The sequence below is a fragment of the Sorex fumeus genome, unplaced genomic scaffold, assembly GCF_029834395.1.
Source record: "Sorex fumeus unplaced genomic scaffold, SorFum_2.1 ptg000063l, whole genome shotgun sequence".
Taxonomy (NCBI): Eukaryota; Metazoa; Chordata; class Mammalia; order Eulipotyphla; family Soricidae; genus Sorex; species Sorex fumeus.
The window spans coordinates 35876846-35901631 of record NW_026606120.1 but is presented as its reverse complement, the minus strand read 5'-3'; the positions used below and the strand labels follow the sequence as shown (position 1 = coordinate 35901631).

The window sequence follows — 24786 nt, the reverse complement described above, 5'->3', positions numbered from 1 at the left end:
AGTAGAGCAGTTCGTTCCGGAGCTGCCCGTCCCGGCTCAGGGCAATCATTTCTTTTCTGTTACAGGCCTATCTCTCTCTCTCTCTCTCTCTCTCTCTCTCTCTCTCTCTCTCCTATTTTCTAAACAAATATCAATTTCTCCTAAATAAAACTTCCGTCTTAAAAAGAAGAGAGATAAAATGAAAATACTTTCGCCATCCCAGATCTACTTCCTGCCCATTCTTCAAATCACTTCTATGAATTTGCTCTTCCTCCGTCCAGTTCTACTTTACTCTTTGTTTTATCTAAACTTTCCCAAATTTTTTAAAAGAAAAGAAAATGAGGAGAAACATAGAACACGTGTGCCATTGAAGCCCCCTGTGATGGACTCCCAGACACCCCCTGCCCTGCTGGGAGCAGCCCCCCACCACCACCAGTGGAGGTGATGCCCGGGGGGCCAGGAGGGCTGCCTACAACCTCACACCAGGTCCCCACCATCCCCGAGCTCACCTGGGTCCAGGTGTGTGAAGGAGCCCACCACGAAGTCCAGCGTGGACACAGCCAGCAGCAGCAGCAGCAGCAGCTGGAGGCGGATGATCCATTTGACCCCCGCAAGGTTAATGCCCAGCAGGGCTAGCAGCACCGCCAGAGAAATGCCGCGCACGGCCCAGATGTTGCGGAGGCTCAGCAAGTCTGAGATGGACTCAGCGAAGCCGGTGATGTACATGGCGCCTGCAACACACTGGAGCAGGGGCAGAGATCAGGCCAGGGTCCTCTGGTTCTCCCATCCCCAGAGAGGAGACGGACCCTCAGCCCCATGCAGGGTGAGCCAATGTCAGTGGAAGCAAGAGGAAAGACAGAGGGGGAGACCCCCACGCCCCCACACTTCGGGAAGCCTCGGCAGCCACACCCACATCTCTCCATCACCACCATGTGGACTCACCTATCGGCCCATACACTCACGACTCAACCTCCAAAGAGACGCAACCCTAGCCACTAAAATTCACAGGCGCACTGACCTTCAGGCTGAGAACTTGGGTGCCCCCGCCCTGCTGACGGGCAGGCACCCACACCCACCCACGGCTGCTGCCACACCAACAGCCCCACCCACTGCTCCACAACTGACTTCTTCAGAGATGCCAAAGTGACAGGGCTGGAGCCATAGCTCAGCGGATAGGGTGTTTGCCTTGCACGCGGCCGACCCGGGTTTGATTCCTCCGTCCCTCTTGGAGAGACTGGCAAACTACCGAGAGTATCCCGCCCACACGGCAAAGCCTGGCAAGCTCCCCGTGGCATATTCGATATGCCGAAAACAGTAACAACAAGTTTCACAATGGAGACATTACTGGTGCCCGCTCAAGCAAATCGATGAACAATGGGAGGACAGTGCTACAATGCTAAAGTGACAAAAGTTCCAGGCACTCTGGTTTCCAGGTTGAAAGATCTGGCACCATCCTCGAGTGGGGGCAGTCAGCCTCCACCACCCACCCCCTACTTCTGGAAGCCGCAGCAGCCACACCCACACCCAACAGCCACTGCTGTGTGCACACACCCATCAGCCCAGTTCTACAGATCCCTAAAGCGTCACAGTCATGACAGCTGCGAATTCCACACTTCTGATATCCCACCAAATTAGATGGGAAAGCAGCACAGAAACCAGCTAAGCTCAGCAGACAAGAACAAGGACACAGAAGGCTCAAAGGAAGCCTCGCAAACCCTCAGACAAGGACTTGGAAATGGCGAGATATAAACATTTTCACAAATTATTTTACTGAAGTATTTTTTGATAATTCCATTAGTTGTAACAAACAACATAAAATAAATATTTTGTGCCTGCTAAGGAGGCAGGTTTGGGGTGGCTGGGGAAGTGGGGCGTGCCGGCGGGCAGTCACTCTGGTGGTGGGCTCCGTGCTGGAACGTGAATGCCCAGACAACTGTATTATGAACCACTTTGTAAGCCACAGTGTTAAACAAAGTGTAAAACAAGAAAAGAAAAAGAGGGGAGAGAAAGAAGACAGGACCTGAGGCCCCTAGTTTCCATTTTTTAATGAAAAACAAAACCTGCAGAGCAAAAGTTAACAAAATTCCACCTGCTGGCCAAATCCTGTTTACGGCCTCATCTGCGAGTAGTTTTATTGGAACACACCATGCCCATTTCTTCATATTCTACAGCTACTTTCACACTGCAGTCATAGTTTTGGTGCTTGTGACATAAACATAAAACTTGCAAAATCCCTAATATTTACTAGTTTGCCCTTTACATAAGAAGTTTACTGAACTGGCAAGAGATGGCACAGAGGTTAAGTTACTGCCTTGCATGGACTGATTCAAGCTCAATCTCCAACATAAGATCCAGGAGTAAGCCCTGAGCTTCATTGGGCATGCCCCAAACTGCAAGCTCCCACTCTCCCAAATGAAGAAATTATTACTAACCCTGCTCTCGGATGGGCCAAATAATCTGCTCCAGCAACTGTTAAAAAGAAATGAAAGCACCACAGCTAACGGGAGCTAGTAAGGGCCAGGAACAGGCATCTGGAACGCCCATCACAGTCCTGGGGAAGGACCTCGAGCCAGTGACCAGACCACCTTAAGAGTCAGGAGAGCCAGTCTAAGGCAAAAAAGAAAAGAAAAAAAGAAAGAAAAAAAGGCTGGAGAAAAGCTAAGTGAGACAGACCAGAAAAATATTAACACAACAAAAACATTCGTTTTTTGAAGAGAAGCCTTTATTTGTATTAGCCAAGAAAAAGTGAGAAGGTTCAAGTCGTTCAAGTCAGGAATGAAAGGAGGCATGCCCATCTTACCAAACGAAAATGATAATAAGGGAATTCATCCACAATTTATAAATACACCAATATATTAGCTAGCCTATATGGAATCAACAAGTGCCTAGAAAGACACACACCAACACAGACTAAAAAAGAAATCGAAAACTAAAACACACCTAAATAAGTAAAGAGATTAAATTAGCCATCAAAAGACTTACTGTAGGAGCACAGCATGTAGGGTGTTTGCCTTGCACACGGCCGACCCGGGTTCAATCCCTGGCATCCCATATGGTCCCCCGAGCACCGCCAGGAGTAATTCCTTAGTGCAGTGCCAGGAGGAACCTTGAGCATCGCCGGGTGTGACCCAAAAAGAAAAAAAAAAGACTTACTGTGAAGGAAAGTCCAGGAACAGATGATCTGGCTGCTAATTTCTATTTGGAACGTTTTGCAAATGCTTCCACAAAATGGAAGCGAGAAATCCTCCCAGATCATTCTATGAAGCTAGCATTATCCTGATACCAAAACTAGACACAGAAGCCCCTGAGCCCCATGTCCCTCAGGAATATGGGCATATATTGTATATGTACATACCTGCAAAATTTCTCAACTAAATATTAGCAAACAGTGCAGGGGCGAAATCACGCCCTAATCCGAGGGTCAGCCCGGGTCAGTCGCAGACCAAACGGAGGCGCCAAGACAGATGGTGCCACGCCGCTGGCCTGCCTCCCCCCTGCCCGGCACAGAAGTGCCCCTTGGGGAAGCCTCAGCATCCCAGTGGCCCTCCCTCTCTCAGCAGCGCTGCTGCTGCCGCCCTGCTGATCACCCCAGCTGAGGGCACGTGGGGAGTAAGGTCTGCCCACGCTGCGGCTTGTCTGGCTACAAAGAAGCAGAGAAGTGGAAAATCAATATACAATCCCCAGGGTCCTAGAGTCACCTGCCCCCCTATTACTCACCGCCCGAACCGATTAAACTCTTTCCCCCACAAAGCACAGTGACAATCTGACCTCACGCCGGCCTCTGCTCAGCCGCTGCCCGCCTGACTCGCTGCAGTTCCTCTTTAAGGTGTTTTTTAAAGTATTTTTTCAATCACCCACTGCCTTTTGCCACATCCTAAAAAACCTTTTCCACTCCACGAAATGGTGACGAATCACTGCTTCTCGACGCTGCTCTCATTCTGCAGGTCGTCCTCCCTGCGCTCCAGCTGAACAAGCCTGGGCCTGGGTCTTCCTTACCCCCACAGGGTACTGCACCCCCCCCCCAACAAGGCCGCCCCTGTGAGCACTCTCAGACTGCTTGCCCGCCAGCCGCTGCACCTTGCCTGAGCCAGGCCTGCCGTGCCCCGGGGAGCCCCAGCACACAGAGAAGCGCCTGCTTCTAGGAAAGTCCTTCGCTTCTGCACTGAGGTCCCCTCCTAGGGAAGAGCACCCAGGGATCAGGCTCCTCCCACCCCAACCACTCTGGAGATATGGAGGGCTCAGTCAAGGTTCCCCTTCCTGACCCCCACGCCTCCCCCTAGAGTGCCCATTCATAAAGTGGGCAGCTCTGTCCCATCCCGGCCACCTGCTGCAGGGGATGAGGGTGAGAGGTCAAGGGCAACCAGAAAGGCAGGAGTGGGCCGGGATGTGGCATGGTGGTAGAGAACTGTGTGGCATGTGTGAGGCCCCGAATTCAAGCCCCAGAGCCAGTAAAACAAACCGCCTCCAAGAGGGTGTCATTGGGTAATTGGAGGCTGGGGAACAGAGCCAAGGGGAAGTCACTTGGTTTGCACGCAGGGGACCCAGTTCCATCCTGGGCACCACATGTGGGCCTCTGCGCCCACCAGCAGGGGGCTCTGAGCACTGAGCAGGAGGGAGTAAGTCCGAGCATGGCTGGATGTGCCCCAAGACCAAAAAAGAGAAAAAGACCCACAACGAAACACAACGGAAAGGAAGGCAGGAGAGAGCCCACAGCGGCCCCACACTCACCTGCCCGAACACGTAGAGCAGCCCGACCGTGCCCCCTGTGCGGCCACCCAGCACGGACGAGACCATGGAGTAGACGCCGCCGCCGCCCACGCCGCAGTGCTCAGCCACCCCGATGCCGGACAGCACGGTGATGAGGGCCACCAGGACGACGAAAGACACCAGGACCATGCCCACGAGCACGCCTGTGTTTCCCTGCAGGGCGGTGAGAGGGACATTAGGGCTCAGGGCCGGGGCGCGCAGCCACTCCACACCCCCAGGGCTGTGGCAGGAGCTGGAGGGGGCAGCAGCCCCAGGGCAGGCAGGGTGAGGGCCTCAAGGGCCGGGCACAGGCTCTGCATGGGGCAGCCCTGGCTCCATCTCCGTGTCACATGGTCCCTCAATTGCTACCAGGAGTGACCCTTGAGCACCAGAAAGAGAGTAGCTCTTAGAGCATGGCTGGGTTTGGCCCCAATCCACTCACCCCCCAAAATCTCATGAGCACCTCCCCCCAAATCTCTTGCCTCTCCACCTCCCCACAACCCTTCCTCTCTGTGCCAGTAAGCCCAGCGGGAGCCATTGCAGGCTGCAGAACCTTACGCAAAGGGCCAGGGTCTCTGACCCTGGGGACAGAGGAGGGGGCAAGTGAGTCCAGGAGAGGACACACGTGCCCACGGGGGGAGAGGTGGGTGCCCGACTGAATGCCGAGGAGGACCGAGGCCAGAGCACCTCGGCTGTGGCTGCAGTCGTGCCGCCCCTGTGTGCTCCTGGCTGACGTGTCAGTTGGGGACAATGACACTGGCCTTCCGTGTTGTTGGAAATGGTTTTAGCGGGATGACACGCAGTAGAAAGCCCCTGACTACCACAGTGGCGTCTGAGTGATCGGCCTTTCTTACCAGATGCACCGTATAAGCATCCGCCTCCTGGGCCTCCCCTAGGAGGCCAGAGGAGCGCCTAGGTGAGTGTATCTGCGGGTCCTAGGTGAGTCTACCTGCGGGTGCGCTCAGGAAGAGGCTGCCAGCAAGGAGCTGCGAGTGCAGGTGAGAGTCAGAGGCGGGCAGGAGGCTGGGGCGGTGGGTCGGCCTCGTGCCCATTAGGAGAGGGACTGTCAGCAAACTCAGAAGCAGAAAGCAGTCTCCGCGTGGAGAACTGGAGCCTGTGCACCGCTGTGGGTGGGCAACTCAGCCTCCAGGGTCCTGGCCCCGCTCCAGCCAGGCTCCTGGGCAGGGGGAGGCTGTGCCGGGCTGTTCGTCCACTAGCGTGCTCACCAGACAAGTCACATCTGACGAGATTCTATGTGTGCTTGTGTGTGTGTGCGTGTGTGCACGTGAATGCATGTATGTGTGCTTGTGTGTGTGTGTGTGCATGTGTGGACATGTGTATGCGTGTGTGTTCACGTGTGTGCATATGCACATGTGTGTGAGTGTGTATGCGTGAGTGTGTGCATGTGTGTGCATGTGCGCATGTGTGTGTGTGTGTGTGTGTGTGTGTGTGTGTGTGTGTGAGCGTGTGTCCCTCCCCTCCCTTTTAGTTGTGAGGTCGCGTGGGCGCTCAAAGGGCTGCACACTTTTCCCGTGGTGGCTGCAGCCAGACTGCGCACAGCCCGGGGGTCGTGTCAGTAGCCCGTCTTTCAAGGCAGAAGTCCTGATGCTTCGCTTCTCAGGCCCCTGATTTTGAATTTCAGAATTGTTTTGTATAGTGACAGAAGTCAAACTCAGGGCCGAGCACATGCTCTGGGCCGCCTGCCACTGGTCTCTGTTTGCCTGGCAGGCATCTGAGTGAGTTCTGTCATGGGGCTTTCGTTGGTTCTATTTGGGGGGAGCAATATCCAGCAGTGCTCAGGGGCTACTCCCAGCACGGTGCTCAAGACCACTCCCAGTGGTGCTCAGGACTGTGTGATACCAGGGACGGAGCTCAAGTCTCCTGAACACAAAGCAAAGCACATATTCCAGTTGTGAGCTTCTCCCTGCCTTCAGGACTTTGTGTTATTTTTTTAAGAATGTGTTCTCTGTATTTTCTACTCTTGGGCTAGAGACACAGCACAGCAGTTAAGGCCCTTGCCCTACCAAGGCTGACTGGAGTTGAGCCCCGGGAACCACATACTCAACTCCCTGACCACCACAAGGTGTAGCCCTCCCCGAAAAAAACAAAACAAAACTTTTATTTTCTGTTCTTCCTTTTGCCATTAAGATCAAAATAGTCTATTTTTTGTTCTTCGACAGTAAACTAAAATTTATATAAACACATGAAATTTGAATATTTTTCTAAAAACCTAAAAGATACAAAGAGAGTGGAGTATTTGTGGATTTTTTTTGCCCTTATCATAAAGTCATTAATGATTTAATTATTTTTGAACCTCCAAGCTAGATGCAAATTTCCACAAACTTCTAAAAATTTTAATCTTTTAAAAACAGGAAAATTCAGTAAACTTTCATTTCCAAATGTTCTAAGGAAGAATAATCAGAAGCATCTTCTGGTTATAAAACGTAGTTATATTTACCCCGAATGCCCTGGGACACAGCAAGAAAGTCCTGGACTGCTGTGTGGCGTCTGAGAGCGATGGGCAGAGCACTGGCTCAGGAGGGTTTGGGCTCCCCAGTGCATAAGGAGGCTCCTGAGAGGCAGCCCTCACAGTGCTCCCCCAGGCCTACCCATGTGACGGCTCATTTCATTTCTCAGCAAGTCTAGGAGCTCTGATTGTTTACTCAAACATTATTCTAAGTGCTGCAATAAATGGTTTACTTTTGGATGTGATTAACATTTATAATCAATAGACTTTTTTTTAACAATTAGGTCATTGATTCTAGAGGTTCTAGAATGGGGGTGGGCCTCGTCCAATCACTTGCAGCCTTGAGCACAAAGACTGCGTTTTCCCAAGGAAGGAATTCTGTCTCTGGACTGTAGTGTCAGGGATTAAGGTGCTGCCTCCACGGAGCTGGCCCTGCTTCCGGCCCTAGCACCGCTGGCCCACGGAGCACCCCGGGCAGCTGAGAAGAGGAGGGTGGGGTCCCCAGTTCTCCTCAACACCACCCGGAAGGCCCTTTTGTGCCCCAAATCTACTTGAATTCCCAGTTTTGGGGTTCAAGATATGGCAACATCAGTTCTCAAATGAGTCTCTCTTGTCCTGCACTTAGGGATGTGTTTGCTGCCACAGGCAAATGGGCCAGTTTCCTCTCTTGGAGTAGAAACCGGAGCCGATCTGCTCTGAAAAACCTGAAGGTGTACCCATACGCCAGGGACCCTCCCTCCCTCCCTCCCTTCCTCTCTCTGTCTCTCTCTCTCTATGACTCTGTGTGTCTCTCTCTTTGTCTTAGTCTCTGTCTCTGTCTCTCTCTTCCCTCTCCTCTCCACTCTCTCTCCTCTCTCTCCTTCTGTCTCTGTGTCTCTCTCTGGGTCTCTGTGCCTCTCTCTGTATATGTCTCTGTCTCTGTCTCTGTCTCTCTTCCCTCTCCACTCCACTCTCTCTTCTTTCTCTCCCTCTCTCTCCCTTTCTGTCTCTGTGTCTCTGTGCCTCTCTGTGTCTCTGTCTCTCTCTGTCTCTCTCTCTGCACAGAGCGGGTGGGCCAGACCTGGAAGTGCTCAGGCTTAGGGGACCATACGGGATGCTAGGGACAAATCTGGGTGCCCTGCCTGCCGTCTACTACTCTGCCTCGCCCCCCTTCCATAGCTCCCCTTGGGGGGGCAGTGTCCGATCTCTCCCTGGCTGTTTGCCAGCAGAGGGGGGAGGATGTGGACCTGGCCCCCCCGAGCAGCCTGCCTGCCTCACCAGTCCCGGGGGTCAGATACTCTGAACACGCCGGCTGGAGGTCCCAGGGCAGCTCCCAACACAGCAGAGGGTAAGCTGGCCTGCGGGATGCCCTTTGAGAAGGGTCCGCACTCGGCCTCGGGCAGGGCCAGGGCACAGGTGAGGCCTGGGGCAAGCGGGAGTGGCCCCACGCTGTATAAACTGGCCTCCACCTCCTCCCCGCCCCTGAGCTCGGGTTCCGCAGCCCCTAGCCGAGGGCGAGCGGGCAGGGGCCTCGGTGACACAGCCCTCCCATCCCGGACACCCCCGCCCTTCAGAGACAACAGGGACCCCCACATCACTCACCACCAGCCAGCCAGTCCTCAGGAAGAGGACGACCCCGAAAATGTTGATCATGCAGGATGTGAAGACGCCGTCCCAGGTGCCGAAGAGCACGGGCTCCCACATGAGCAGGGGGACCCTCCACCAGGGCCGCGGCTGGGCCAGCGCCTCCTGAAGCAGAGCAAGGGTCAGCAGGGGCATGCAGGACGGGCACAGCCTGTGCCGGGCACTGCCATGCCAGGGCGCTCAGCAAACGCGCCCCCTCTGCTCAGCCGCTTGGTGTGAGTGGGAACACAGGCAGTTCCACAGAGTGGAAGCAGAGGCAGGGCTGGCGAGGCCTGGGTGGACAGAGGACTGGGCCCCAGCTCTCGGCCCCCACAGCTGGGGTGACATTCACAGATCACAGAGAATTCATCACAGCGGTCACTAGGCTGCCCACATGGCACCTGCCCCTGAAGGGCTGGGGCTGGGGCGGGGACAGGAGCAGGGGACTCGGGTAAATTGTTTTGGTTTGGAGACGTGCAGCATCTCAGTACGGCAGTGCTTGCTTTGTATGTGGCAGCCCACCTGGCCCCGAGCCCACCAGGACTGATTCCTGAGTACAGAGCCAGGAGTAACCCTCAGGCACTGCTGGGGCATGTCTCCAAAGGACAGAGAAATTGAATTTGGATCTGGAGAGGTCTGGAGGGGTCGAGAGAGGGTCTGAGGGATCGGGAGAGGGTCTGAGAGGTCAGGAGAGGGTCTGAGAGGTCGGGAGAGGGTCAGGAGGGCTCGGGAGAGGGTCAGGAGGGCTCGGGAGAGGGTATGAGGGGTTGGGAAAGGGTCTGACGGGTCAGGTACTCGTCGGGGAGGGTCGACTGGAGAGGGAAGAGGTGAGGAGGGGCATGCTTTGCTCACAGGGGACCTGGTTCTATCCACAGCACTGCCTGGCCCACAGGGTGCCTTTGGGAATAAGCCCTGAGCACTATCTATGTGGTGCAGAACAAACACAGCAAAAATAAGACAAAGAACAAGAGGGAGGAGAGAAAGAGAGAGAGAGAGAGAGAGAGAGAGAGAGAGACAGAGACAGAGACAGAGACAGAGACAGAGACAGAGAGACAGACAAAGACAGAGATACAGAGAGAGACAGAGACAGAGACAGAGAAAGAGCATGCTAAGGAGAGAACATACTGCCCAAAGTCTGAATCCCCACCAACAGTGTTAAAATCTCTTCTTTCCCCTGAGCCTCACTTACTAAATGTTACTTGTGCTCCTGTCCCGAAAATTCAGGCTTTCAGGTATGAATTTCTAATAGGCTGGACTTTGCTTGCCTGTGACTCCATGTGCCTGACCCATAAAAGTCCTTGAAGACATTCAAAGCTGTTTCTCTATTTTGTTGGACTTTTTATTTGGGCTCCCAAGCACTGCCAGGGTCCATGACACTTGGCCACTCGGTCAGACACCCCAAGGCATGGGCCCGGCACGCCTTGCTCAGGCCCAGAGAGGCTGGAGGCCAGCAGGACACCCCAGTGGCACTAGACGAAGAGTGGGGTGGAACGGGAGGCCAGGGGTCAACTCAAGGTCTTGTCCCGCGGCACGCAGCCCTGGTCCCTGGGCTCTCTCCCACTCTGTACTTCCGCATTTCTACAGTCTCCCGATTTCTTCTCTGAAACTGTGGGGTATTTGTTTAGCTGATGCCATGGGGGGAGCCCTCCGCCCCAGGGTTCACTCAAAGATCGTTTACAAGAAGAGGCAGAACTGCCGAGAGCCTCTCCTGAGCATCAACGGACAACAGCTGACATGGGTTTGGTGACCACGCGGGGCACTGGAGGAATGTGGACACCATGCTTTATAAAGTGATAAAAGAAAGTGACAGTCTTCCCAGGGCTTGGTCATCAGAGATGACAGGAAGGGGTGTGTGTGTGTGTGTGTGTGTGTGTGTGTGTGTGTGTGTGAGAGAGAGAGAGAGAGAGAGAGAGAGAGATTGTTTCATGGAATAAATACAAACCTGGGAAAAGGAGAAGGGTAAACCCCTAAACAAATTTTTGGGGGACGCTGGCGCTGCAGGGTGTCAGTGCTAAGAGCCACTGACAAACCAGTGGCCGTCTCGGTCCCCCACCCCTGCCTGCCTCACCCGCAGAGCAGCGGCCCAAAGCTCCTCTTCCAGTGATGGGTGGGGCTCCCAGGAGTCAGCCCCACCCTGGGGGTTTCCTTTTGGGTCATGGTCAGCTCATGAACATGAGAACATGAGCCCAGAGGTGGTTCGGAGGAGTTTGTTATGAATACTAAGACGCTGTCAGCATACTCATCAACTAGGAAGTTCCAGTGGGATGGGCACATCACCAGAAAGAGGAGACACTCTTCCCACCTCTCTCTCTTTCTCTCTCTCTCTCTCTCTTGCTCGCTTTCTCACTCTCTCTCCCTCTCTCTGTCTCACTGTCTCGCTCTCTCTCTCCATACATATATGTGTGTATGTAAATATATGCATGCATATATATATACAGATATATATATATATATATATAATCATTGGGGCTGGAGCGATAGCACAGCAGTAGGGCGTTTGCCTTACACGCAGCCAACATGGATGACCCAAGTTTGATTCCTCCGCCCCTCTCAGAGAGCCCGGCAAGCTACCGAGAGTATCTCGCTCGCACGGCAGAGCCTGGCAAGCTACCCGTGACATATTCGATATGCCAAACACAGTAACAATTGTCACAATGGAGACGTTACTGGGCCCGCTCGAGCAAATCGATGATCAACGGGATGACAGTGATATATAATCACTGCAAACAGCACCACCACCTCTGGCTACCCTGCCACCATCACTGCTATCTCTCCTTTGTGGGATCTCACCCTGGGAGCAGCCCGTGCTGGTAAGTCCGATGGGTGCGGACACGGCCTGTCTGTCCTCGACCCCCTCTAAACCACCCCCTTCTCCCTGGGTCTGGAGAAGGAGGTTGGCTCCCCAGGGAGAGGCTGGGAGGTGGCGCTTTCTCTCTCCCGCCTGCCCGCCTCCCCACTCTGCCTGAGCTCCGGGGCACCGGGAGGTGAGTGAGAATTCTGGCAGTGCCCAGTAGTTTGCGGGCTCCTGTTCTCAGGGCTATGCGAGTGGCCACTCCCCCTACATCCCCCAGGAGGGCCAGCCAGGCTCGAGAGCCCTCTGCCGCGTGGAGTCGGAAGCTGGTCTGCGTGCTAAGCTAAACAGAGCTGGCCACCATGAAGCCGCACTGGCCCAGTGCCCACGGGCTATGCCGAGAGGCCTCTGGTCTAGGAGCAGTGGGGGAGGGGGGTCGACGCCATGGTCCTGTCTTCCGGCCCGGGACTGTGTCCGACCCTGCAGTGGGGAGGCTGCTCAGCTCAGGGCCCCGTGCCCAACCGTCCTCCAGCCCGGCCAATGGGAAGGACAGGGTGGGCATGGGATGCCCCAGCAGTCAGACTCCTGGCCTCCCGGATGGAGAGGTGGCAGCCAAAATAAGGAAGAGAAACAAAACCAGGAAGAAAACGAAAGCCTCCCTCCGGCTGGTGAGAGGCAGAGCTGGCTCATCCCTCCTCGTCGCCAGCCCCCCAGCTCACTCCCAGCCGCTCCCCTGCCTGGGGCGTGGGAAGGGGGGGGGCGATAACCGGAAGTGGGATCACCTGAAACTTGGCTGACGGTGCCCAGGGAGCAGCCTTGGGCCCTCCGCAGACCCGGGGCCCAGCCAGCTCCCGAGTGAACAGTGATGCTCACACAAAACGGTTGCGGGGAGCAGAGGCAATGCCACGTGTGCTGCGCCCACACGGCCTCACCAGGATAAAGGGGGCGGGCAGACAGCACGGGGCTGCACCAGCTGCAAGTCAGCCGCATGCCACACAAGGGCCCTGAGCGCCACTGCTGGGCACAGAGGCAGGAGAAGCCCCTGGGTCCTCTGGGTACAGCCCAGTGCCCCGCCCCCCCACCACCACCAGAAAAAGATAAAGAAGCCCAGGGCCCCTCTAAACGGCAGTGCGAACACGCAGGGCAGGCTCTCTCCTGAGGCCTCACCAGCTGGAGGAGGCTGGGTGGGCCCGGGGCCAGTCTCCCTGACCAGCTTCCTGTGCTCTGTGCCCAGGGACTGCACCCAGCTCCAGAAGCACCTGGTGCAGACTAAGCTCACGGCCACAGTCCTGGGGAGTCTCACCACTGATGTCTAGGGGTCCGCCAGAGGGACCTGGACCGGACGAGCACCCCGGAGGGCGGGTGCACTGGGCTTCTGCGACTCAGCGGCACTCAAAGCTTCTCGCTCGATGCAACCGCCTCTCGCGCCTGCAGGAGCACCCTGAAAGGGCAGATGACAGCCCTTTCTCTCAGGGCAGCAGTTGAGAAGCAGCTTTGGGTCACGGCCAGCCCCGGCCTGTGCTGTCTGCAGGAATCACCTGCAGTGAGTTGGCTCTGCCCAGCCCACACAGGGACTGGCCCACGTGTTGCCCACTGCGGTCTGGCCTTCGTGGGGCTGGCCACCCTGCCCTGGCCCCGAGAAGCCACCTGCATGCAGCTGGCCCTGCCCTTTTGAGGGTCACAGCCACTCGGCTTCAGCAGAACCCCTCTCCCACCCGCCGCTCTCCCGGCACAGATGCTGCCGCGGGAAGGCCAGGCTCATGGGGTGGGCAAAGTCTGACTTCCCGGATTTGAATCTGGCAGCACCCTTGGTCAATATTGAGTCAGCTGCCAGCCCTAGAAGCGCGGGGTCTGTGGCAGTTTGGGTCTGCTGCCAGGAGCAGGCCGGGGGCCAGGAACTGCAGCGGCTTCTGCGTTCCTGAAGTCTGAACGGTGAAGCCCATCCCCACCTAATCCGTCCGAGGCTGGCAATGCTGCAGTTACACCACTGCACAGCTGCCAAGGGACGGCCTGGGCCTCGCAGACCCCAGACCACACAGCACACCACCCTGCCACCACACCCACACATCCTCTCAGCCTAACAAACGGTGAGAAACCATTACTAACGCTAGGTAGAAAGCCTGGCTTTGGAAGGGCAGGAGTTTGCAGGGGGAGGCATTTCTACAGAATCTGCCAGTTACAGGATTGAGCAAATAAGTAAACCTATTAAGTGGGAGTCAGGTGTGGGGCCAGAGAGATAGTACAGTGGGTAGGACACTTGCCTTGCTCATGGCTGACCGGGTTCGATCCCAGCACCATATGATCCCCAGCCCACCAGGAGTGTTCTTGGGTGCAGAGTCAGGAGTAAGCCCTGAACACTGTTGGATGTGATCCCAAAACAAAATAAAACACGGTGTGCTGTCTGCCCGCCCCCTTTATCCTGGTGAGGCCGTGTGGGCCGTGTGTTTTTTTAAAACGGGAGTCAAGTTTTTCAAGAAATTTTTGAGTTTTAGGAGAAGGGTGTTACAAATAAAAGAAGAATCAGGGGCTGGAGCGATAGCACAGCGGGTAGGGCATTTGCCTTGCACATGGCTGACCCGGGTTTGATTCCCAGCATCCCACAGGGTTCCCTGAGCACTGCCAGGAGTAATTCCTGAGTGCATGAGCCAGGAGTAACCCCTGTGCATCACCGAGTGTGACCCAAAAAGCAAAAAAAAAAAAAAAAGAAGAAGAAGAAGAATCAACATTAGTGAGTTGCAGCTTTAAATATATGTATATATGTATACATGTGCATATATACACACATATCCATGAACAGAAAAAAAAAGAATACATAGATGTTCTATATTCTCGATAAATATTCTTTTCCCCTCTCCCTTTAAAGGGTTTCTAAGTCAAGACACCACAGTAACAGTAAGCATCCCTAACACCCATATAATTTTCCATAAATGCCATGCATGCCTCACTTTAAGAGAGCCAGAGGTCTTTGGAGAAATTACTAATTCATAACTGGGGCAGCAAAAGTACAAAATGAGCCTGAAGTATTTTATAGCAGAAAAGAAGGAATTGCTATAGAAAATAAAAACCGGATGTAACCTAAGGACATGGAAGTCACAACGAAGGGACCTCACCAGCCAAACACGAAACAAGGTGGAGATGGGAACGCATAGGAAACACACAGTGTTCTGATAAATTCTTGGGGGATGCTAGGCTCCCAGAGGCCGGGGAGCGGCCCCCAAGCCACGCATAGCCCACAGCAGGCCAAGCGCACAACCCCTCTGCATGAGCACTGCCCGTGGAGTAAGCCCTGGGCATCACACGACAATAAAGAGAAGCGGGGAGAGAACTTTTAAATAAAAAAATATCTAGGGGCCCGAGAGGTAGTGTAGTGGGTGGGGTGCTTGCCTTGATCCCCGGCAAGATGGCCCCCACGCCCACCAGGAGTGATCCTTGAGCACAGAGCCAGGAGAAACCCCTGAGCACAGCCAGTTATGGCCCCAAAACAGAAATTAGAACTAAATGAATAACTGACCCTGACACACCACATCCCACAGCAGGCCTCGGCCAGCGTCACAGCCCCAGCCCTGACCCCAGGAGACGCAGCCACTGAGCCCAGGGGGCACGGGCCTCTGGCTGAACACTCCGCTTTGAAGGAGGGGTGGGCCAAGACCCCACCCTGCCAAATCTCTGGCAGTCACACCCACATCCCACAGCCACAGCCCTGCAAACCACACAAATGCCAGCTGCACTGCCCACAGCTGCCCTGTAAGCAATTTCCCAGTTTCAAGGCTTCCCCCAGTAACCCCAGGGGAGACACAAGCCAAGCCAAGCCATGCCACGCCAAGCCGTGGAAAGGCACCAGCCCAGTCCCAGACTCCAGACTCCACCCCCTGACAGCCCAGCAGGAGCACACCACGTTAAATGGGAAAGCGGCACAGAAGCCAACTGAGCTCGGGAAACAAAATAATGACACGGAAGACTCAGCTAACAACACACCGTTCAGCAAACCCTCAGATAAGGACTTTAACAACCCCATTGTGAGGTTTAACAATTTTCACAAATTTTCTTTTACTGGTTTTCCAATAACTCCATTAGCCATTTAGTTGTAAAAAGCAATATAAAATAAATTATGTTGTGCATGCTCAGGGGACAGGTTGGTGGCATGGGGGGATTATGGGGACACTGGTAGAAGGAAGGTGACCTAGTGGTGGGACTGGAGTTGGAATACTGAATGCCCAAAACAATTGTATTATGAGCAACTTGTAAACCACAGTGTTTACAAAAAGTTTAAAAAACATTTTTAAAAAATATGATCTTGTAGAGAAGGGAGCACCAAATAAAGGGTGTTGGGAGGATCCTCCCAGGATGGGAGAAGCATGCTGAAAGTAGACTATAGAACAAACATGATTGCCACTCAATGCCTCTTTTGCAAACCACAACACCCAAAAGGAGAGAGAGAGAACAGAGGGGAATGCCCTGCCACAGAGGCAGGGTGGAATGGGGAGGGGGGGATGTGGGGTGGGAGGGATACTGGGATCCGTGGTGGTGGGAAATGGGCACTCGTGGAGGGATGGGTATTTGATCATTGTATAATTGAAACGCAAGCACAAAATATGTGAGTCTACAACTGTACCTCATGGTGTCTCAGTAATAAGTTTTTTTTTAAAAAATCTGATCATGGGGGCTGGAGTGATAGTACAGCGGGTAGGGCATTTGCCTTGCACGCGGCCGACCCAGGTTCGATTCGCAGCATCCCATATGGTCCCCCAGCACCGCCAGGGTAATTCCTGAGTGCATGAGGCAGGAGTAACCCCTGTGCATCAACAGGTGTGACCCAAAAAGCAAAAAAAAAATTTTTTTGATCATGGAGAATCTGGAGCCATAGTAAAGTCAGCCAGGTGTTTGCCTGGCGAGTGACTGCCCCAAGTTTGATTTCAGCCAAGATTCCAGCCTGTGCACAGCTGGGTGTGACCCAAAACAAACAAAAATGCTTAAAATCCGAGTTCATGCATATGTGACTGAACAAATTAAAAATATAAAGAAGTATGGAAAATCCTTCTTAGGAGAAGAAGAGCAATTAGTAACTGTAGGAGTGATTGGGTTGGAAAGCCACCTTTATAATCTTTACAACAGCCACTAATTCGGTGCAGAACCATCAAGAAGCTGAAGGCTTATGGGGAACAGGCTGAGTCTACAGCCTCGACAAAATAGCCACCCCAACAAAGAAAGAGTGGTCACTTCAGAGTGGATATCAAATCACAGAATAACAATACTTAACATCACCAAGAGTAGGACAAGACAAATGGAAACTGGAGTCTCCAGGTGAGATGCCCAGAGGTTACAGTATCACTCACTCCTGGCAAATAAGTAAAAACTAAAAACTTGTGAGATAGTTGCCTTGCAATTTGTCAACTTCAGTTTGATCCCCAGAACTGCATATGGTCCCTTGAGTACCACCAGTAGTGACCCCTGAGCACAGCAGGCAGCTCTGAGGAGCGTGCTGCAAAGAACTGGCCCCGGTTCTTCAAAAACTATCCAGGTCAGGCAGTAAGGTGATCCCAAGGTCTGGAGCACATCTCTGCATGCAGGAATCACAGGTTTGACCCCCAGCACCAAAAGGTCCCCAAGAACTCTCGGGAACGGCCACCAAGCATGGAGCCAGGTATGGTCCCTGTAAAATGATCAAGGTCATGAAAGACAGCTAAGGCGTGAGGAAGTGGTTCCATGTAAGATAACATTGGGTTGTGCTTTCTCCTCTGCCACAAGGAGTTTAGGTCTATCTGGTGACACCCATCACAGTGCTCCTGAAGCACCTCCATTCCTCTGTGTTTATTGGAATGTAGGTCTAAACATTTTAGGGCAACATTGATATGTCCTGTTTCCCTTGTCACAGGGAGCTTAGGGTTTTCACAGTTCTCCGGAGACACTTCTATTCCACTGTGTTCATCTGTAAAATCTTCTCTGTGCTCTCTTCCCCAACCGGTCTATCACCGTCTTCCCCTAATCAGACTCCGTTAACTTATAAGGTTAGATTCCTCAAAAATCTATGATTTTATATTTGTGAATGAAATATTGCTTTTCTCCTTCTCTTAAGTTCTTTTGCATAGTTTAAAGCTATGTTCTTTTTGTATAGGCACAGGAAGACAGTTAGTATTATGCTTTCATAACCTGGGGTTAATTGACTCCGAATAATATCCCCTCCCGGGCATCTGTTTTCTCAACTTAAGCCTCAGTAGCCCTTAGTTCCTAGCACCCCAAAAGCAGGGTCCCGACAAGGGACTGAATGGAACCAGGGCAAGGTGTGAGATACCCTGGCATAGAAATGAGCCAGGCCAAAGCACCACTTTAAGTTGAGAGTTTGATCATGGACAAATGCTGTCATGATTCAAAAAGTAATGACGAGATTAGGACCCTGCTAGGGATAGGAAAGATTAATCTGGCCTGAGCACTGTAGTCTGAGATCGAAATGGCCCCAGGAGAGCAATTCTACAAGCTTAATGTATCTCTTACTGTGTCCTTACAAAATGATTAATATTATGAATGCGTATATGTTGGGCTGGAGCGATAGCACAGCAGTAGGGCATTTGCCTTGCATGCAGCCAGTCTGGCTGAGCCGGGTTTGATTCCTCCGCCCCTCTTGGAGAGCCCGGCAAGCTACCAAGAGTATCTCGCCCGCACGACAGAGCCTGGCAAGCTACCCGTGACGTATTTCGATATGCCAAACACAGTAACAAGTCTCACGATGGAGACGTTACTGGGCCCGCTCGAGCAAATCGATGAACAATGGGAGGACAGTGCAGTGCAGTGCTTATGTTTGTTGGACTAAGGAGAGGAGAAACACACCCATAATTGGGATTTCAGTCTTGGGAGAGTCGTCTTGCTGGATGAGAATCTGTCCTAGAAGAAGCTTCCCCTGAGAGAAAAACTTTGCCTCTATTGATTGTATGACCACACCTACGTGTAATGATTACGCCTCATGCTTTGGGATTTCACTAGGCTGTAAGAGTGGGTTGGGGGAGCCAGAAGGAGAATGAAGGGGGAGCGAGGAGGAGAATGAAGTAGCATGGGGGAGGAGGAAGCAGGGGGAGAGTCAGAGGAGAATGGAGATGGGAACGGAATACTGCAACTGACACCAACCAGCCTGGCCCTTGTTCCTTCTTTAGCTGCCCATCGCCATCAGCCTCCCCGGGTGGGGGAAGTGGCGTGAGACTACCGAGCACAGGCAGTGGAGAGAGCCACCGAGGCCTTTCGTGTTTTATTTAGTAAATACACGGTTCCAGATAAAGAAACCAATGCAGGGTCTGCTCTGGACCCGGGGTGGCCGCTGAGTCTCTGTGGGGTGACAGGACTGCGGCTTAGATAACAGTGTGGATCACTGTTAAGTTTGCTGACCTTGATAAATACACTGCAATACAAAATTATTTTTTGTTGTTGCTCTGTTTTGCTTTGTTTTGGAGAACGCTCAGGGCTTACTCCTAGCTCAGGGATCACTCCTGGAAGGGTGCAGTGGGCAATAAGGGCTTCGAGGGATCTAACTCCAGGCCGGCCACGTGCACCCCCCCCCCCACTGTACTATCACTCCAGCCCCTAGAAAAGAAAATTCTTACCCTTCAGAAATACACTGATGTCTTCATCTTAGGATAAGGGGGTATGACAGCTGAAAAAATACTTTCAAGTGTTTTGGATAAAATTTGTATGTGATAAAATAAAATAAACTATACATCGGACAGAAACTATGCCTTGAGAGAGAAACTGGGTAACTGGTAAAACGAAAGAACAAAGTATTAACAACCAGTAAATCTGAGCTCAACATCTTTGGGGGTTCTTTATACTGGATCTTTATATCAATGTGAAATCTTATAAGAATTTGAAAATAACTTCTGATAAAGGTTTTCATAAGCAGAGGCCAAATGCTTATTTTCAGAACTGCCTGTTGATTCCTGTACCCCTGGAGGCCATGGAGGTGGGGGAGCAAGAGAGGAGGGGGGGCGGGGGGGACAGGAAAGCACAGGCTTGCAGGGGGTGGCCTGGTGAGATGCCTATTACTGCATGGTTCCAGGGTGCCGCCAGAGGACCCCCAGCACACAGTCAGGAGTAGCCCCTGGTCACCACCAAGGGCTTCCACCAAATAAAAGGTTGAAGAAATGAAAAAGATGTGTGCTGATACGTGACATTTGCTATCTAATAAGGGGGAAATAAGGGGCCTGAAGAACTCTGTTCGAGAGGGCACAGGAAGCTCTTCCCACCTTTCAACTTATCCTCATTATGAAAGTGTTTTTACCATGAAACTCTATAACCGTAAAGGAGAGAACACGCGCTATAAGGAGGTCTGGACCTGAGGGAACTCCAGCAGAGGGCTTGGAGCGGGAGAAGACAGCGAGGTCCGAGAGGGAGAGAGCACCTGGCCAACCCCATGATGACATCAGCCCATGGACCAACCCCCGTGATTACATCAGCCCAAAGTCCTCCTACGTACGGCATGCTGCCAACCCCAGGGCACCACAGGTCCCACCAGACCGCCAAGTCCCCACACTCCACGCTCTGGTACTACATGGTGAGTGCTGAAAACTGAAAAGCTCAAATGTACAGTTGACCCCCTGGAGCTGCTGATTTCAAATTTCTTGGTCGCAAGACCTGATTAAAATTACTGAGGAACCTGCCCCAGGTGCTGAGAAGGCAGCTGGGACAGAGAATGGACCGCTACGGCGATGGTAGTTGGAAATGATGCTCTGGATAGGAACTGCTGCTGAAAGGAGGCGAAGGAGCAAACTTGACAATCTCTCGGTATCTGGTACCTGTACTTCAAACCATAATGCCAGAGAGAGAGAGAGAGGGAGAGAGAGAGAGAGGAAAATTGTCCACCACAGAGGCAGGCATGGGGGGAGAGGGGAGGGGGGTGGCAGTAGGGAAACTGGGGTCACTGGTGCTGGGAAATGTGCACGGTGGAGGGATGTAAATAATTTTTTAAACGGGTCAGGGTAGTAAACTTTACATTTTATCACAAAATAATAACAAATTAAATTAAATAACTGAAGAACCCAAAGAGCATGGTGTCAAATTCCCACATCGGAAATTCATTTTAAAAGTTAAAAGTCACTAATTTATTTTTTAAAAATCAGCAAGTCTATGATCTATTAAAATAAATTACACATTTCCATGAAAAATAACGACCTCTCAAAACAAGAACATTTTGTACACAGAAGCCTTATTATACATTTTGTCATTTTCGTTAAACTCTGGTCTGAAGGAAGACGGCTAGATTCTTCTACATCTGGATTTAATCTTGCAAAATGATTATTTGAAAAAACATAAGCCTCCTTCAGCTCTATAGCGAAAAAAGGGGAAAAGTGTACATTTCTGGCACTGATTCATATATGAAAAAATACACTGTCGCTCAAAAGAGAAACACACACACACACACACACACACACACCATGATACGGGATATAAGAAATAGTATTAGTTGTATATGAACCAGAGATTTCAAGGTAGTTTGAAACAGACTCTGTTGCTCAGAGCAATCATGTTTAATGACCTCACGGTATCACTGTATCACTGTCCTCCCGTTGTTAATAGATTTGCTTGAGTGAGCCCAGTAACATTGTGAGACTTGTTACTGTGTTTGGCATATGGAATACGTCACGGGGAGCTTGCCAGGCTCTGCCGTGCGGGCGAGATACTCTCGGTAGCTTGCCGGGCTCTCCGAGAGGGGCGGAGGAATGGAACTCGGCTCGGCCATATTGGCTGCGTTCAAGGCAGATTCCCTACCCGCTGTGCTATGGCTCCAGCCCATTTAATGACCTAAGATTGTATTTTCCTGGGGAGGTGCCTCAGCTGGTCAAGCATTTGCTCTAAATGTGTCTGGCCCTGGGTTCAATTCCCAGTGCCTGCCTTGCATGCAGCTGGCACCCAATACTTATCTGATTAGGGGTTAATATCAAAGCTAGATAAGGCTCTGATAGAACTTCACAATATAAAAATAAAACCCAACCCCATAAAACCCCCACCCGGCCCACCACACTGGGCCACACACGTTCACCTGCCCGAGACCCCCACCCGGCCCACCACACTGGGCCACACCTGCACCTGCCCGGTGAGCCTGCTGACCTTGAGGCTGGGACCTCAGCCACAAATGCATCCTAACCCCTCTTCCTGTCTCCTTACTACCCAAAAAAAGAGGGGGAGAGAAGAAATGAATAGAAACTTCCTCAAAGAAGAAATACAAATGGTCAAAAGGCACATGAAAAAATACTCTACATCATTAATCATCAGGGAGATACAGATCAGAACAATCATGAAATATCATCTGACACCATAGAGACTGGCACACATCAAAAAGAACAAGAACAACCAGTGCTTGTGTGGATGTGGAGAGAAAAGGGCTCTCATTTATTGCTGGTGAGAATGCCTGGTCCAACCTTTTGGGAAAACAAGACGGGCATTCCTCAAAAAACTAGAAATTGAGCTTCCACCTGACCCAGCAATATCACTTTTGGGGTCCAAAAACACACATCAGAAATGACATCTGCACTTCTGTGTTCATTGCAGCACTATTCACCATAGCCAGAATCTGGAAGCAACCTGACTGCCTAAGAGCAAACGACTGGATAAAGAAATTTTGTACATCTACACAATGGAATACTATGCAGCCACCAGGACAAATGAGGTCATAAAATTTGCTTATAAATGGATGGACATGGAGAATACCATGCTGAGTAAAATGAGTCAGAGGGATAGGGACAGATAAAGAATGACTGCATTCATTTGTGGGAGATATATATATATATATATATATATATATATATATATATATATATACAGTATGAGATTAATACCCAAAGACAGAGAAATATGGGCCAGGAGGACTGGTCAAGGTTGAAAGCCTGCCACAAGTATGTGTGTGTGGCGGGGGGGGGGGGGGTCAGCTAGGATAGAGAGGAATCACGAGGAACCACTATGGCAATGAGAGTTGGAAATGGGCACTCTGGACAAGAACTGAGTGCTGAAAGGAGGTAAAGGGACAAACTTGACAACCTCTCAACCTCTGTAATGCTCAGAAGGAAGAGAGAGAGTGTGAGAGAGAGAGAGAAAGGGAGAGAGAGAAAGAGAGAGGGAGGGGAGAGAGAGAGAGAGAGAGAGAGAGACTGCCTGCCATAGTGGCAGGCTGTGGAGGGTGGGGGGTGACAGTCCGAGGAGGGTGACACTGGGCTCCAGCAGTTGGAAACCTGCCCCCATGTGGGCTCTTCTGGGTCACCTGCTCTCTGGATCCCATTCGGAGGAGTCGGGTTTGGGGGAAGTGTCCCAAGAACTGCTCAGCGACTGTATCCTTAGATCTGTGCAAAGCCCAGGCTGTGCCACTCCCCCACCCCCGGTCCAGTGATGCTGGAGGGGGGGGGCTCAGGGCTACACCTGGCGAAGCATGGAAGACCCTGGGATGCTGGGCTCAGACCAAGGTGGGCCCCTCCCCTGTCTGCCGCTGCGGATTCAGGTGACTAGCTTGGCCCAACCAGGTCCAGCCTGCTGGCTTCCCAAAGCTGGGGCCCTCGTGGGTGCGCTCAGGCCTCCAGAGAAGAGCTGGGGGGGAGGGTCCCCAGGTCCCTGGCACTTGCTGCTCTGTAGCCATTCCACAGCATCCCACAGCCTCCCTGGACCTTCCCTGGAGACCTGCCAACCCTGGAAGGAAAACAAACCCCCCCGGAAGCAGGTATGCTCAACCCCACCTCCCAGTGATGGCCGGGAAGTCTGGAGGAATATGACGGGTGCAGCTAAGCACAAACTCAACCCACCCCCACCCCTCCATCCCCACACCCCCCACCCCCACCTGCTCCAGGGCTCTGAGTGACTCTCCCGCCCCCAGAAGTTCAGCAGGGGCTTAACTGCACTTGCTCACCAGTACCGAGGGGCTGCTGGCCCAGAGTCTCCATCCAGCTCGGGCTGCCCCATCCTGCCCAAGACCCCCACCTGGCCCGCCACACTGGGCCACGCACGTTCACCTGCCCAAGATCCCCACCCGGCCCACCACACTGGGCCACACATGCACCTGCCCGGTGAGCCTGCTGACCTTGAGGTTGGGACCTCAGCCACAAATGCATCCTAACCCCTCTTCCTGTCTCCTTACTACCCAGCTGGTGTGGAGCAGGTGCGGAGCGAGAGTCTGGGCTCGAGGACTCTTGGATGAGTCTGAACCGAACTGCAAAGATGGTAAGCCACAGGAAGGATGTAAGCAAGGAGTCAAATGCACAGACGCGCCTCAGAGAAGGCCTTTGGGCTAGGGAGACAGCACCAAGGCCCAGGGAGTGTATTTCCCACATGACTCCCCAAACACTACCAGAAGCCACTCCTGAGGACTCAGCCAAAGCAGCCCCTGAGCAATGCTCCCCACCCTCCAAAAAAATGGAGAAAGAAAAGGGTCACTTTGGCAGTAATGAGAAGGAAGATCTGCAGAGGAGAAAGAAGGTAGGAGGGAATGAATAATAATCAAGAAGTGATGTCTCGGACAGGACAGCTCGTGGGAAACAGAAAAGGGGAAAGAGAAACCGGGGTATCAAACGTGTCTAGGCACTGAACACCAAGTAGTGTGACACTGAACATTATTAGCCAGTGTGTCACTTGAGGACATTAAGACAAAGGTAGATGGGTAAGCAGAGGCCTCAGTCTGTCAGTGGTGCCAGTGCTCAGAGCCCGCTCTTCACTCTGCACTCAGGGGTCACTCCTGGCAGTGCTCAGGGAACCATATACAGTACCAGGCATCAAACCGAGGTCAGCTAGACCTAGACCGGAAAGCGCTTTAACTGCTGTCTCTGTCTCTGTCTCTCCCTCCCTCCCTCCCTCTCTCTCTCTGTGTGTCTCTGTCTCTGTGTGTGTGTCTTTATCTCTCTGTCTCTCTGTCTCTCTCCCCCGACATCATTATCTCCTTTCAAACCCCTGAAAGGCACTCAATGCTCAACGGGCTTTGACCAGCACCATGGTAACCTACGCTCTTTGCTTACTTGGTAGCTCGACACATAGCATTCACCTTGCCAGGCCCACTCTTGCTTGCTGGAGAATGCAAATGACAAGTCACTTAAGCGTAAACTGGGAGGGACCAGATGAGCTCCCGGGAAAGATGTGAGCACAGAGCCCAGGGGTGCCGGGCTTGGGCTGGAGATGGAGCACCGAGAGGGTGCTAGGGCCCAGGCTCAGCACGCAGGGGCCTGGGTTAGGGGCCTGAACTTGGAGGGCT

At 52.6% G+C, this 24786-nt stretch overlaps 1 protein-coding gene across 1 annotated transcript in view; it reads right to left on the bottom strand.

Annotated features, from left to right (window-relative positions):
* Positions 1 to 24786, bottom strand: part of SLC12A8 (solute carrier family 12 member 8) — a 142263-nt gene that overhangs the window by 112536 nt on the left and 4941 nt on the right. The window contains exons 4-6 of the mRNA XM_056126484.1: positions 8774 to 8920; positions 4708 to 4899; positions 489 to 720 (exon numbers count right to left, since the gene is read on the bottom strand). Of these exons, the coding sequence (XP_055982459.1) occupies positions 489 to 720; positions 4708 to 4899; positions 8774 to 8920 (571 nt within the window). The remainder of the gene's footprint in view (positions 1 to 488; positions 721 to 4707; positions 4900 to 8773; positions 8921 to 24786) is intronic.